The sequence below is a fragment of the Hippoglossus stenolepis genome, chromosome 15 (assembly GCF_022539355.2).
Source record: "Hippoglossus stenolepis isolate QCI-W04-F060 chromosome 15, HSTE1.2, whole genome shotgun sequence".
Taxonomy (NCBI): domain Eukaryota; kingdom Metazoa; phylum Chordata; class Actinopteri; order Pleuronectiformes; family Pleuronectidae; genus Hippoglossus; species Hippoglossus stenolepis.
The window spans coordinates 22,874,053-22,890,086 of NC_061497.1; the positions used below are offsets into that span (position 1 = coordinate 22,874,053).

The window sequence follows — 16,034 nt, forward strand, 5'->3', positions numbered from 1 at the left end:
CCTGGAGTGAAGTAAAACACATTTTAAAAAACAATGAAAGTGTCACAACACTGTTCACATGCAGTTAATTTATAGATCATCTTAGTTACAGTTTTATATTCCTGGTGTTGGGGCCTCCTTGTAAAATCATTAAAATAATACAAATCTAAATATACATATATAGACACCCACACATCCACATCTTAGGGTCTGGAAATATGATCTGTCTCATGATTCCATAAATCTGTTGGTATGTGACTCACGTATCTCGAGAACCGTTCATTTTATCAGCTTCACACTTGACCTGTGTGTTGTTAAGGGCCCAAGGAAGTGCAGTGTTGAATCTGGTGGGATTTGGACAAGTGATCCAATCAATGTTAATGGAATTAAAATAACTTTATAAATTACACACAATAATGAGTTGTTGTCACACACGGACACACAACACGAGCATCAGTACACAATTAGTTTTCCAGTTAAATATTCTGATTTTATTTTATTTCTAATTTGGCCTGAACAAGAAATGAATTAATCCAGAGTTGCTTGTTGTTTTTTGTTTGGTTATATTCATGCTTTGCTGTGTTCTTAACCTTTAAAGTTCATTTTAGTGGAGATTATCAAAGGGTTGTGGGATGTTTTAAGTATCTCATATGAAATGTTCTGTTAATATTTCCTGTTAGTTTTTAGGTACAAGGGACTTTTCTGTTTTAGCCTTGTTAACATTTACACTGCAAAAATGAAAAGGTTCGAACAGCGCAAAATTACTGAACTTATCTTTCGTAAGTTTAAAAACTTCACATTTTCTCAAAGCTGCGAGTTCCAGTGTCCCTGCTCGTCAGGCTCCAGAGGATTCAAGCAGTTTACTCCACATGCAGACGTGAAGTTGATCACCCTGAGCAGTGATGTTCTCCATATGAACATTTGAATACATTGATATCGTCTTGTTGACCACTCGGACACTTTACCGTACTCACTCAGTCACATTCACTCATACAGTGTTTTTTCTGTCACACGTCAATCACACACATTGTCCACGAAGCTGTCAGGGGTAGTTTTAACGTTCTGATTCTTGCTTATGGACACTTGGGCATGCGGACCGGAGTAGCTGGGGATCGAACCTGTGCCCCTCTGGTTAGTGGACAATCCAGTCTATCTCCTGAGCCACAGCCGCAGAACCAGAATTTCTGTCCTGTATTCAAGCTAAACACTCACCTTTATGACGTTAGGTCACGTTTCCCCTGATGAGACATGAGACGTGTCATATCACAAACGTACCATTTTGTGTTTTGCCAACATAACTTCAGCAACTTTACAAATTTAACTTAGCAAAGTTAGTTGAAGCAAATACGTTTACAAATCCATTAAATATTTTCTGTTGATTATATTTAGAAATCGCAGTAACACAATTTCAAGTTTTCATTTTTACAGTGTAGAAACTGAACGTTGAGGCTCAACTTCTCTTCTTGTTGGGTTTTTATCAATAAATGTTAAATTAAGCTGCTTTGCTGTTTCCTTCCTTTTGTACTTCTGTTTTCAATAAAGTCTCTGATGTTCTCTGGGATTTCTGCCTCTTTGTGATTCAACGTGTAGAAAAGTTCAACACATCTGTGAAAGTTCAAATGTTCATTATTGTCCCAGAGAATAAACTAATGTGGATTTGACCTGTAAGAGCAGCAAGGAAAAAGCTATTTGGTCAAACCTGTGAGTCTCAACAGGAAAACGACAAAGACATTTTACACATGACAAGAAAATGATTGTGGTGGTTTTATTATGAAGTAAATTCTCATGTTTGATTTGCTGCTGTCTTTAATAATCTCATTATTATTATTATACAGTAGTTTTTTTAGTCGTGTGTAAAACCACTTTGTGATTGAGTGTGTTTTCATTATCAGACATGAGCAGATCCACTGATCTCTCGCTGACACTCACTCAGATCAGAGCGGTGCTTTGCTTCTTCCTGGGAAAACTGAAATCTGCCCGGAAACTGATGACATTGGAACTGTGAAGGAATTCGTTTTTAGGCTGCTTGGACTCAGCTAGATGTAATGTGCTGTGGGACCCATGGGCAAAACCTGCAGGCCGGAGTTCTGCACGGCAACAGATGACATCACAGCTGCTGCATTACCAACCAATGAACAAGTACAAACTTTTGACATGATCTGATATAACCGTGTCCTCGACTGCGAGACCAGTTATCAGTGTCACGGTGAGGCAGTCTCAGGTTTAAGGTGGATTTTGCACGTCCTGTTTGTCGTAGTATTTCTCTAGATCCTCCTGTAATGATCAGGTGATCTAATTAGGACCCGAGCACCGACGGTGGGAGGCCCTATTGAAATTGTAAGGATTATTATTATTATTATTATTTCTCCGACAAAAGAAGGGCCTTTTTGAGGGCTTCAACATGCTCAAAAGCTTACCAAAGTTTGCAGAAAGTTAGAAAGTGGTGAAAATGTACGTATTCTGGAGTATTTAGAAATGGGCTTGGCAAAATGGCTCAACAGCGCCACCTGGAACGCAGCCCCTAGGTTTGCCCTCGACCCATCTTCACCAAAATCGGTAGTAGTAGTAGTCGTAGTAATAATAGTAGTAGTAGTAGTAGTAGTAGTAGTCATAGTAGTAGTAATAATAGTAGTAGTAGTAGTAGTTGTATTAGTGGTAGAAGTAGTAGCAGTAGTAGTAGTAGTCGTCGTAGTAGTAGTAGATGTAGTATGGTTGTATTAGTGGTTGTAGTAGTAGCAGTAGTGGTAATAGTAGTTGTAGTAGTAGTAGTAATAATAGTAGTAGTAATAGTAGTAGTAGTAGTAATAATAGTAGTAGTCGTCGTAGTAGTAATAATAGTAGTAGTAGTAGTAGTAGTAGTAATACTAGTAGTAGTAGTAGTAGTAATAATAGTAGTAGTAGCAGTAGTAATAATATTAGTCGTAGTAGTAGTAGTGGTAGTTGTAGTAGTAGTAATACTACTAGTAGTAGTATTTCTACTCTGATGACCGTTGTGACCTAACACCGCAGCTCGTCAACAGAGCGTTTTATTTTGAAGGTTTCAGCGGATATCCTGTTCCGGTGACTTGTGGGTGTGTTGCCATTAGCAGAGAAGCTAACCGGAAGCTAACAGCGGGACAGAAGTTTCTGAGCTGGTTCTTCACCGGAGTCACGTCACATGTTGAGTGACGGGGGATCGCGTCAGATAACAGGTCGACACACCGGGGACACGTGACTCCGCGGCTGGACGCACCGGTAACTAGTTACTCATCGGTAACCTGGTCAACAGGTAATTTGTTAGTGTTAACTAGCTGTTAGCTTAGCACGAGCGCTGCGCCTCGAGCTGGAGTCAGTTCGGTGACATCACAGAGAAACACGTAAAACTGTTTTTTATTAATTAAAAACAAACTCAGGGTTTAATTCGTCTTTAACTCTGTGTTGATTAAACTTAATTTTATTGTGTTTGTTATTAACTTTAATTCTCGTGACACTGTTGCTGCCGCTGTCAGTTTCTCTCGGTTACTCCTCCCCCGACGCCCCTCTCAGCCAATTGAGTCGCTAGGTGGTTTGGTTGACAGCACTCCCGACCAATGGCAGCCCCGGATCAGACCCGCTGGCTCTCTCGGCGGCGGGGCGTCTGTTTCCGGCGCAGGAAGCAGCTGCTGCTGGGGCTGATGATGCTGAGGCGCGTCGCTGATCTGTAGCATCTCTCGCTCGCTCCAATGTTCGTCGACATGTTGTGTTGTCTGCGGCTGCATCACTGTGTTGACCTGTGTGTGGGCGGCCTGCTCTTGTTCCTAGCGGGGCTGCAGCAGGTGGAAGCAGCCGCCGCCGCCGCCGACGAGATGAGCCACTTGAACTGGAAGCCGTTCATCTACGGAGGCATGGCCTCGATTGTCGCAGAATTCGGTACGTGATGCACCACGAGCCCGCAGACGATCACCGTCATGTGTCCGGCTGCTCCTCCGCGCTTTGATGCTGTGGTTTCACATGCTACATGCAAACAGTGTTTTGTATTTAGAGCACATGCAGCCATATATGGGGATGGGGGGGTGGAATTGTGCACCTGCTGCTGCAGAGTGATGCTAGTGAAACACGGGGATGATGCATCCAGATGAAAGAGATCAAAGCTCTCCTGTCACTGCAGATTCACTTAAAGGTCCAAGTGGGTAAGATTTAGGTGAAAGGATCTATCGGCAGAAATTGAATATAAAATAGTCCTAGTGATGTTTAATCATCTAAATTGTACAAAATTGTTGTTTTCTTTACCTTAGAATGGTTCCTTTATATTTAAATACTTTATATTTACATCAGGAGCGGGTCCTCTCTACGGAGGCAGCCATGTTTTTTACAGTAGCCCAGACTGGACAAACTAAACCTTTTGAGTTTTTATGACAACTGAAGCTACCGCAGGTTCTCTTTCATGTTTTCATGGGAGGGTGACGTGAGGGGTATTAAGCTGCAACATGCAACGTCACCACTAGATGTCACTAAATTCTAAACACTGGACCTTTAATCCAAAACATTATTCAGCCAGGTTGTTGGTAAATGTCCACATTGTTTACTCAATAGTGCACACTATATAAAATAGGCCCAGTTTGTATCTCCTAGCTCTTATCGCTTTTACATTTGAGCCACTTAACAGGGCTATATAAATAAATCAATCAATTGTTATTTGTATAGCCCATATTCATAAATCAAAATTTGTCTCATAGATCTTAACGAGGTGCGACATCCTTTGTTCTTAACCCTCAACAAGAGTAAAACTACCAAAATATAACCTTTTAGTGCAATAAATGCCACAGATAACAGAGAACATCAGCAAAACATTAACAGTTTGTAACATAACATATTTAAAAGTAATATTTATTTAGAGCATACTTTACACGTTAAAAACATATCACACCTGTTTTATTTTAACCTAATCAAGGACCTGGGCCAGAATTTAAAAGTTTCACTAGTTATTTTTTTAGATAATAATGTTTCTGTCTTTTGTGTTGTCGTATATTTTGTGTTATAACTGAACATTTCAAACCACAGTTAATATCCTCTGTGCCTAATTATTGTCAACTCTGGTATTTCTGTAACTCTACCACCTTAGTCTTCTTTTAAAAGTAAATCTTTCTACTTCTTCTTACTGTTATTATCTTTATTTTCTCATTCTCAGGGACATTTCCCGTTGACCTGACTAAGACCCGACTGCAGGTCCAGGGTCAGTCCCAGTACACAGAGGTGCGCTACAGAGGCATGTTCCACGCCCTCTTCAAGATCGGCAAAGAGGAGGGAATTAAAGCGCTGTATTCTGGGTATGGAACCTTTTCATAATAACAATACCAAACTAATATCTGTAATTCCTGCCTTTGCTCAATTTAAATCTTCCTAAAAACTACTACTTCAAACAGTTTTTCATCTGAGCAGCTTGATTGAGGGCTAACATGCTGCTAATGTGCACTCTCACCTTGCTATCTTGCCAAATTGGTGCATTCACCAGTTCACCCATGTCCCGTTTCCATCACTGCCGATCGGAGCCAATTAAAACCTGTGTGTGAGTCATTAAGTCATTTGACCATCGAGCGAATGCCAATTTGATCCATTCCCATTGCAGACAAAAGACAGATGTTAGTGGGTGCTAGTGAGTTTTTTGACCAGTGGAAAAGGGTCTCAGGCTTCAGTCTTAAGTTGAAATCCTTGAAACCTTCATAAGAACTTCCTCAGACGTTCTGTACAAGTGACTCTTAGTTCCAGGAAAGTGAATTAAGTCTAAGATGCCTTGTTCCCTCGGTGGGAGAGAGATTTCCGTTTAAATTCTTAACGTGCTGTTAAATAAATTTACTTGCTTCTCTTTTCTTCTCACTCGCAATTTGTTCCATGCTGACACAAACAGCATGTGTTCACTACAATCAGCAGTAATGAGCTTTTCACAGGGAGCTGTTACACTTGGTGGGTGGTTGAACTGTGACTTTGACGAATCCAACTCCAGCTCTGAAAGAAGCCCAGTGGGACAGAAAATGTTTTGCATGTTGAAAGTGGATGAGCTTTTTTGCCTTAAAGCAGCGGGTGGGATTCACGTGTTTTGTATTTACATTTGTTAAGATTAATTGTTGCTTTCGTGTAGAAGACAAAACGCCTGGATTTCACACTTAAGCAAAGAATTACATGATTTACATCTTATCACATTAAAATAACTAGAGTGAGAAAAGTTAAATCCCAAAGGGTAAAGGTTAATAAACATGAGCCGCTTTCAGACATGAACTCTGGAGAATGTCCAGACCAGAAGGTCCAGAGTTTCTCTGGACCTTGTAGAAGAAGACATCATCTCCGGTGATCATCAATCACTAGCTCACAGTGAATCCTCTGGAGAATCTCCTGATGTTTTCTCACCTGGGATGCTTCGGACATTATCTGGAGTTTTTTCTCGGCGACTGGCAGGAGAAACTCCAGAGAAAGTCCGGAGCCTCTCACTCGGACATTTTCATTCTCACATACAGCCCCTCAGGAGAATGTCAGGAGATTATCTGGAGTTCGGTGCATGTCTGAAAGCAGCTATGATGTACCTCTCCTTTCAGGATTTCCCCCGCTTTGTTGAGACAAGCTTCTTACGGGACAATCAAGATAGGAACCTACAACACTCTGAAGAGGCTGTTTGTCACTAATCCAGAAGGTGGGTGTCCTGTCGTCTTCTTCTTTTCTGCTTACTGCTCATATACTGTCTTTCATCTGAAGGGTCTAAACTTACAGTCTGGCAGCAGGGAAGGAGACCACCTTCTTTAATTCACAGGCTTCGCTTACTCAGTGTCACACAAGTCACCTGAAACCTTTTCATCTGCAAGATATGAGTCAGGAAAAACATCGTCAGTTGAGCTTTGCAACCGGCCCAACAGTGTTTTAAATGCTACCAACAGTGTGCAGCGTTGTATGTTAAATATACATTTATATTTGTAGAGATCCTCTGTCTGATTCTTTGTCCTGTAGATTAAGTTTGGTTTATAAGCGTGGTGATTTTCCTCCAGTATCATAATGAGCAAAACTCTTTTAAAGCCCAAAATAAATACACAGACTAAGGCCCCGTTCAGACTTGGTCCTAAAGCTCGTCGGACAGCTCGTCATTTCAGTCCTGGTTTTAAAATGTGTCCTCTTGGGATCAGATCTCACTTCCACGCCCATTAATAGTAATAGTCATTTCTGTTTGCAAAACCAAATGTGGTTTTTACTAGAACCTGACCAACTTGTATTTTTCGAGGCAGATGCCGTTTTAACCTCGGGCCCGACTGAAACTGGAAACAAGTTTGGAGCCACACGTTAAAATATAAGTGACACTTCAAACATAACCCAAGCTATTTTTATTTCAAGGATGCATCCAGCCAAAGTATATTAAGTAAGTTTATCTTATTTATAGGACAACAAATCAACTCTGCAGATCACCAGAGGGCTCTAGTGCTTTTAGTGCTTTTACGTTCTACTGTGGAATCATAAATACAAAAAGTCCCACATATTAAAATCAACCTTGCTGTAGTTTCTGAAACAGTTCAACAAATCTTTGTTAGTTTGAACCCAAAAGTTCTTCTTCTTCTTCTTCTTCTTCTTCTTCTTCTTCTTCTTCTTCTTCTTCTTCTTCTTCTTCTTCTTCTTCTTCTTCTTCTTCTTCCTCTTCTATTGCATTCCTTCTCTTTCTGTTTGGACTCAAAACACATTTTGTGCCTCTCACAACACAAAGGCCTCACAAGCCTTCTCTGTTCTTTGTGTTGGGGAAAATGCACACGTATGCATGTTTTGGTGGCAGGTTGCTTCTGTTTACAGTGCGGACAAGAAAGTTCAAACGACATTTAGTTTTTAAATGGCTTCAAGCTCAAGATGTTTTGACTCAAACACGATTGAGATCAATTCTGAGATCTAGAAAAACACGTCTCTGCAGCAGGAACACTGTACCTCAGTTGAGTTTATTTCTGTAAACCGTTCAGAAACGTGATTGTTTGCTGTTTCCACTCTGCCCTGTGCCTCCATGGGGCCACTGTGTTGTGAATGCTTGTTTTGATACAGGCTTGGGTTTGCCCTTTGGTTGTGGTGGGATCGAACGCCCGGTCCCTGGCTTCAAAAAATGAGCGGTGCGAGGACCGCCGCACTAACTGTTGGTCAGATTGATCTTGGATCACTGTAACTATTGTTCTAAACTCTATCTCTTGTACTTACTTTACCGTAGACACCATTCTGGGTTACTACTAATGAGATCCACCACTTTCTAACACTGACAAACTCTGGTGACGCTAACGGCTAACACTTGTTTCTGCTCATTTAATAACCTGTTTACAGTGTTCAGTCTCTTTAGCAGCATTTACAACTTAGTGTCAGTTTGTTTTGATCTGCTCAGAGTGTCACATGGGTGGAGTTTGAAACATCAGGAGAGAGAGAGTGTAAATAAGTTTGTAGGTGTGACCACGTAAATTCACGTAAACACCCGTGTGTTCCTCCAGGTGGATAAAAACAAATGTAAACTCGTGTTTAGACAAAATGATTTCTAATTACTGACAATAACAATGTATGATTTAAACACTGCACACTTAACAAGCTGTAGTTATTAGAGATAGAATTTATAAAAATGATCACTTCCCTTGTTTTTTGATTTGATCTTACAGTTGTATTTTCCCATTTCATAACGATCTTAATTCTGTGACTATGCGAGGATCAAACAGGATGCAAATTTAATTTTGTTTGTGGACTCTTAACGTGTCACTTTCAACACGTTGTCTTGTTTGGGATTCTACGCAAACTGATTAAAAGAAGAGTTATGTTTGATTATACTGATAAAGCCTTTCCCTCAAAATGAATTCAGTATTTGGCAGTAACAGTTACGATCTGTAAGTTATTTACAGACATAAATATGATCATCTTTATATTTTATAGAAGGATTTTATCAAAGTAGCTCAGAGCCATCAGGACATGATCACAAACAAGATCAAGTCGTGTTTTGAAAGTGACACACGAGAGTCTGTATAATGTTTTTTTGATCTATGTGAATTTAAAAAGTTTAAATCATAGCTGATCATGACTTCATTGTTTTAGTGTTTAATTAATAAACTGTCTCTCGTCTGTCAGATGAGACCATGGTCATCAACGTCTTCTGTGGCGTGGTGTCCGGAGTCCTGTCCTCTTCTCTGGCCAACCCCACCGACGTCCTCAAGGTGACTCTCTCAATACCTAGACTTATTTAAACCTTTAATAAACAGTAACTACAGACTGCTGTACTTAACCACGTATTTATGCTTCATAACTTTAATCATGAACAAGAACCTAAATGTTGCATCTCTAATTGAGAAATACTAGACTGGATGTACAACTAAAAACGGCACAAACAAATCTTCAGACACAGAGTGAAGGATTTTTGTGAATCAGGGGAGATCACAGGGTTTATATTTAGTTTGTGTTTGTGTTTGTTTCAGATCAGAATGCAGGCGCAGGGCAGTCTGCTCCAAGGCAGCATGGTGTCCAACTTCATCAACATCTACCAGACAGAGGGCACCAGAGGGCTGTGGAGAGTGAGTGCTGCTTCACTCTGTGTGGGGATGTTTGTGTGGCTCACCAGGTGCTGAAGGAAATACACTTTTCATTATTTTATTTTTTATGAACCCAGTAAGACCTAGGGCCAGAATAAAGTCTCACTCTTGAGACTGACAGAATTGCCAACGTTTAAAAACCTTAATTTCTCAGCCTGTGAAGAAGATAGAGACATGGAATTAAAGCATTTGATAACTTAAACATTTGGATTTAATTGTAAATCATTTCCTTAAACTTCATGAGCATTTTAGAAAAACATATGAATTTGGCGAACTCTCCAGGGTCCAGGTCAAGTCTAGGTTAATGACAGAGCTTGTTTTATGCTGTTTTAACTCTGTGAAATGAATTGTCCTGTAATATCATTACAATCAGACTTATTGTCTTCACCCTCCTTTTCCTCAGGGTGTCATTCCCACAGCACAGCGAGCCGCCATTGTCGTCGGGGTGGAACTTCCTGTCTATGACATCACGAAAAAGCACCTGCTCAGCTCTGGCGCCATGGGAGACACCATTTTGACCCATTTCATGTAAGTTAAGTTATTAAACTCTCTTTTAATCCCATTAAGGCCTTAAAAAATGCCGTTAGAGACTTGAAATAAAAGCATTTAATATCTTAAACATTGTTCTTTCATCCTTAATCATTTCCTTTTCCCAAAGTTCATGGGCATTATTTTTGGGTTAACAATAAAACCAGACAACTCGCTGAGATCCCCTTCATCTTCCTCCTCCTCAGACATGTCTCTTACCGACGTCTGGGTCTGAATCTGCTTCATTTATTCTCATTGTTGGTTTTGTCACTGAAACGCTGCTGTAATCTGCTTCATTGTCGTCTCCCCTTGATTGTCAGCAAATTGTCTGAAACTGTATTTTAAAAACTCCACGGAGGCTAACAAACAAACTACATTGTCCATAATGCACATTTCCTTTCCCACAAGTATTTTATCAGTGACATAAAAACGACGCCAGCTGCTGTAAAGTGAGGCTCCACACGCACATGTTGCATCTGCACTCAACGGGTCTCCACGTCTCTTGTGTTTTCAGTTCCAGTTTCGCGTGCGGCTTGGCAGGAGCGCTCGCCTCCAACCCCGTAGACGTGGTCCGGACTCGTATGATGAACCAGCGAGTTCTGTCGGGGGCCCCCATGTACAAAGGAACCATGGACGGACTGATGCAGACGTGGAGGAACGAGGGCTTCTTCGCTCTCTATAAGGGCTTCTGGCCTAACTGGCTACGACTGGGGCCTTGGAACATCATCGTATCCTTTTTAAAACCCACAGCGTTCCCTCATAGAGACGGATCTCCAAATAAAAAGCCTGGAGTACGATCTGTACACCAGACTGCTGTTAATCTACCTTCTAGTTTCACACACGTCTTAATAAGAGCATCAGTAAGTATCTGTATCGTCTCCAGTCTGAGCTCTGTTGTGATTTGAATCATGGAAGTTCTCCCTTAACTTCACTTCTCAGTTCTTCATCACCTTCGAGCAGCTGAAGAAGCTTCCGTTTTAACAGGGAACAGGAAGTGGGACTGCGCTGGTCCGTGCGACTGTGTCAGGGAGATGTGTGAGCACGGCAGCACCTGGAGTTCAGACACCAGTATTTTCACACTCCCCCCTCTGAATCCATACACACGATACCACACAGTATCCGTCATCTGCCCATGCTCTTCTCCTTTTCATGTGATTTATATTTATTGTCACTGGTTTGTTTTCTTTAATGCAGTTTTGATTTGAACTGTCACCCTCAATCACCTCAGACACTCCCCAGGCAGCTGAATGTCTGAATGAAAGTTTAAATCCTCGAGCTGCTGAGAGAGACGGAGTTTAACTCTGGATTGGCTTTGGGAAAAAAAAACCCAGAGGTGAGGCTCAGGATTCATTCACAGAAGAAACATGGGAAATGTATTAATACACACAGGAAATGTCGGCTCAGACACAGTTTGTGGCGTTTGATAGAGAAAGAAAAGAATATGAAGTTCAGCAATGATTAACGTGTAGGAACCCTGTATTATCTGGACATAAGCACTGCATGAACGTGAAACCTGTTCAGTAAATAACTCAGATTTTCTGTTGAATGTTGAGGAACTGCATGAAAAAATTAGACAAAAGTCCAGTTGACTGTTACAAGTGTTTGCTGTGGAAATCTCAGTGTTTTTGTTTACAGCAAATCGACTCCTGCTTTAACTCCTCTTTTTCATCCCGACATTCGTATTCTTTTCATTTTCTCTGTTTTGCGTCCGTTACTCGCTCGCTGTGAATTTTCCAGACATTCTCCTGCTGTATTCTCACATGGTCTCGCTCATTTTCCAGACATGTTACCAGGGGGCTGCAGGAAAAGTTCCACAAAACGTCTGGGGCAACTGACCCTCTGGAAAACGTCCTCTGGAAAAGTTCTGGAAAATGCTGCGACTTCAGTGCAGGTCTGAAAGCAGCTTTACATGTTTTAGTTGTTTATTGGAACATAAATTTAGTGATCTTGATCTATTTAAAGAGAACAATGTGAAATCTGAACCAAAGCCTCTAATGAGAAAAGGGAGAAACCTCTGTCTTAATCATTCACAACCAAAACAACTGTTTTTTATTTGTTTTTGAGGTTTTAAATGTATTTTTTTATTTTTAAGGAAACACTGACAGACACTGAATCCAGACAGGTGACAGATATTGAAGTTTTTTTTGTTTTGTTTCTGTTTTGTGTCGACATTTCATTTCCTGCACCTCCAGTCGGCTGCAGTGTCGTGAGGTAACGTGTTGAGGTTTGCTGCCGTTCATGTCATTATTGACCCACAGTGTAAAGGCTGTTCAGACCTGTTCCCTCACGGAGGCAGATTTTATCTTTCGCTTGTCCAGGTGCAAATACGACACCTTGGTGAACTTTTCCTGTTGTGTTTCTCATTCGTGGTCATAGCTCAGTTAGAAAAGAGGCAGCTGGTGTGGAGAGAGAGAGAGACATGGACTTTGGTGCCAAGTATGTTTTTACCAAACCGGGTTGAATCAATTTGCAGATGATTCTTTTAGTTGTTGTTTTGTTTGCAGCTACTTTGAGATAAAATATGATTTGCAGGCGAAACATTCCCTAAAGTCGACAACTCGTTTGAAAACAACATATTTAGGTTTTTGTGAATCACATTATCTTAACAACCAAAAGCATTTTTTTTATAATTTCATTTATAATTTATGTTATAATAATAAACAAGGTAACTTATTTTATTTTGTTAAACTCACTCGGTAGTACGGCTTCCATCGCAGGTGACCTCACTCTTTCACCCCCACATCTTAGGATGTTTTTATTTAAATGTCAGATGTTATATTTAAAGTATTTGTAGGTCTTTTGTTTTATTCTTGAAGGTTTTTTAAGGTGGTCAGTGGAAGGATTCTCGTCCTGGCCGTCATCGTTGTGCAGCGTTGATCCGATGTTTGACTCAAAATTGTCTTGAGATCGACACAAATCATCGCAAATTAGTGAATTCTACATTTTAACTCGTGCACTTTGAAAACAGCGCCTCGACGTGTAGCTGCTGTCGGCAATGATGCTGGTTGATTTTACTGTTCTGTTGGATGGACGCGGAGATGCCGTGTTCTTTCTGTGTCTGCGTGGTGTTTCTCCCACAATCATGTGCAGCTTACATTAATTGGAGACTCTGAATTGCCAGTTGGTGTGAATGTTTGTCTCTATACGTCGGCCCTGTGATTGGTTGACCTGTACCAAGGTCAGCTGTGATTGGCTCCAGCCTGCCAACACGTCACAGAAATTTTATTTAGCTTTTTTCCATTTATTAAGTGTTCTTCACTTTTGTCATTTTTCCGGAGTGAATCTGCAACATCGTTTTAAAGCAACACTCTGTATCCGTTACTGAGCAACAGCGCCCCCTGTAGCCACATGTGGTGATTGATTCTGCCGCTGTAACAAATCCACCAAACTCTGTTCAGAATTCTTCATATTTTCAAAGTTTCCTGCTGAATATTGGAGATAAACTCTGGTTTTTAATAACTTCTGAGTCTTTTTAACTGATCTCAGTTCAGCTTCACTCTTCAACTGCAGCTGGTTGTGACAGTTGAAGCTGACTCTCAGTCAGTTCTTCTCACAGGAGATGGAACCCACTCACCAGAGTCACAGAGAACAGACGCTCAGGGGAGTGAAGGAGGAAACTTTCTCCATGGTCACACTCACTGATATGTTAAGGTCAAAAAAAAAAGTTGCAGTGTTGCTTTAAATAGTTTGGACGCGGATCAGATCCTTTGCTACTGAAGAGCTGTGCTGGTTCGAGTGATCGTTGTGGTTCTGAGTGTGTGTGTCGGACTCCAGAGAACCGTGTGTTGTTGGTTAAAGTGTGTGTCAGCAGTGTGTTGCTGCTCTTTCTGATGAACCTGGTGTCGAACCCAGTCCTGGAGTCCCGGGAGTCTTGCACTGTTACAGCCTTACACTTTGCATTGATCACTGGTTAATAATGTGAGTTTTTCATTTTTCTTTTACTGTCCACAGATTTTACTTTAATTTACGATGCTCCACTCTGCTTTTGAAATTACTCTTGTGAAATAACACGTGGCTTCTCACTCTGGTAAAGTTACAAATGTATTCTGTTAATATTACAACTTGTTTTCTTGTAATAATACTTCATGCTTCTTGGATTTTGTTTTCTTCAACATGGCCCCAATACTCTGTTGTATTTAAAAACCAAGAGATGGAAGAAGGAGACTTTTCTGCTTTTGTGTTGTTTTTAATTCCAAAACATTAAGTTGATCTCCAGAATATTATGGTTTTATTTATCAATGTTCTAACATTTCCTGGTTCCTGCGCACGTGGTTGTAAATGTAAATACTATCATGAAACATTCGTTGTACTTCACTGGTACTAGATTATTATTTTCACCCGTGTCCCATCCACTAATATGGAGGAGTGATTGTGTTGCGAACAATCAGATAATGCAGTTTTATTTATGATGATTATTAGAAGATGTTGATTTTGACCTTGGAATGATTGATGGATCTATTCACTGTACGTGACTTTGAACACGGCTCAGCTGAGGCTGCTTTTCCTTCCTGCTTCGATTCCTCTCAGATTCCTGAAGTGCTCCGAGTCAACCACATTCAAACCTGCTCATGAATTTAATAATCCGTTCCCTGCGTTGTTCACGTCACGACGAGCAAACCGAGCTTCCTCAGTGAGAACAGCACGTAGCAGACAATCTCAACTGAAGTCAAACCTTCATGAAAACCAAAAGAGAAGAACATTTTCATGTGTTTAAATGTCACAGTGACTGAAGGTGTTTGACCGAGCAGTTCTCATAATTACTTTTAAGGACTAAAGATTAGTTTGACATTTTGGGTTTCGATCCACAGAACTGCTCTTCGGCCCAAATCACAGTTTCAAAGGCTTTAATGTCACCTGTTCTATTTGTTAAGGGAGAGGTGCTTTTTTCTTTATTCACCATAAATGAACTGATTGTGATTGTGTGGTGGTTTGTGTCTGAGCGAGAGCAGGAAGAATCCCCCCCCCCATATGTCATGTGTTTTATTTTATTTAAGTTTATTTTTTTAACCTGAAGTCAGTGAACTTTTCTGTATGTGGTGTTGTCTTATGAATATTTGGTGCTTTTCCATTCTCTTACCTCAAAGGTAATTAAACATCTGGCAGATTCTAAACACGTGACTCTCTCTCTCTGCCTGTGACTGACACTACTTTGTTTAAAGCTTTGTTTGCTGTTGCTACTGTAATCTTACGGCATTACTCCGAATCACCCAGCATCGATAACTTCAGACGCTGTGCTTCACACTGAACGTCCTCATTGTTCAAACATTATATCGCCATAAAGGAATCTCCACTCCGCTTCTTTTTCTCCTAATTGTTTTTAATACTGTCTCAACTCCCTGCAATTGGTTGGAAAACCAGTTTGGTTCGAGCTATGGTCATAGAAGCCTTTCACAAAGTTATTTTGTTCTGGAGGAAACTTGAGGCACCTTTCACACCTTCCTTGTTTATTCCAAACCAAAGTAACAGGTGTGAAAGGCGCCTCGGACTAGAGTCCAGACCAGGAGTCCTGACCTGAAGAGGCGGTCACGACCCGGATCAAACTTCGTACCTTCAGACCAATCACAGGAAGTTCAGGCAACAATAGAACAAGAAAACGAAGCAGGTTATCTGGAGGTTGATTGAACATTTTCCACAGAAATCACTTCTCCCACAGACTTGGTGCAGGTTTGTTTTTGGTGTCCGGCCTCCATCAGCGTGCTGTTACAGAGACTTGAGTTCAGGCAAAGTGCTCGAGTGTGGAAACGGATAAATCACATCCACGTCTGACAGGACAAGGAAATCTATAAATCTCTATTTTTCTCTTCCTCTAGTTGTTTGCACCTCGGTGTTTGCTCAGCTTCACATTACTGTCTATAACCTTTTTGCTTGTTCACTTGAATTCTATGCTGGAAGTTTTACGTTGAGAGTTCTTTTTTTTTTTTTTTTGACAGAATGGGTTTATATAAATTCAATGTTCCCTCAAATAAAAATATATGCTGTGATTGTTTCCGTATCAGTGTA

At 40.7% G+C, this 16,034-nt stretch overlaps 1 protein-coding gene across 4 annotated transcripts; it reads left to right on the forward strand.

The window, feature by feature from the left end:
- Positions 1 to 3,043: 3,043 nt before the first annotated feature.
- Positions 3,044 to 12,919, forward strand: slc25a14 (solute carrier family 25 member 14). 4 transcript variants are annotated; one of them, XM_035179011.2, is made up of 9 exons: positions 3,044 to 3,247; positions 3,760 to 3,867; positions 5,126 to 5,264; positions 6,525 to 6,619; positions 9,049 to 9,134; positions 9,393 to 9,488; positions 9,910 to 10,034; positions 10,549 to 10,762; positions 10,974 to 12,919. In XM_035179011.2, exons 2-9 carry the CDS (start codon positions 3,804 to 3,806, stop codon positions 11,013 to 11,015), a joined length of 861 nt encoding a protein of 286 aa, XP_035034902.1. In that variant the 5' UTR covers positions 3,044 to 3,247; positions 3,760 to 3,803; the 3' UTR covers positions 11,016 to 12,919. The 4 variants fall into 4 exon arrangements, 3 of the variants coding, with proteins under 3 accessions (XP_035034902.1, XP_035034903.1, XP_035034901.1); XM_035179012.2 differs by having other exon boundaries at positions 3,044 to 3,213; XR_004698449.2 differs by lacking the exon at positions 3,044 to 3,247 and having other exon boundaries at positions 3,299 to 3,867; positions 10,974 to 11,367; positions 11,816 to 12,919.
- The last annotated feature ends 3,115 nt before the right edge of the window (positions 12,920 to 16,034 follow it).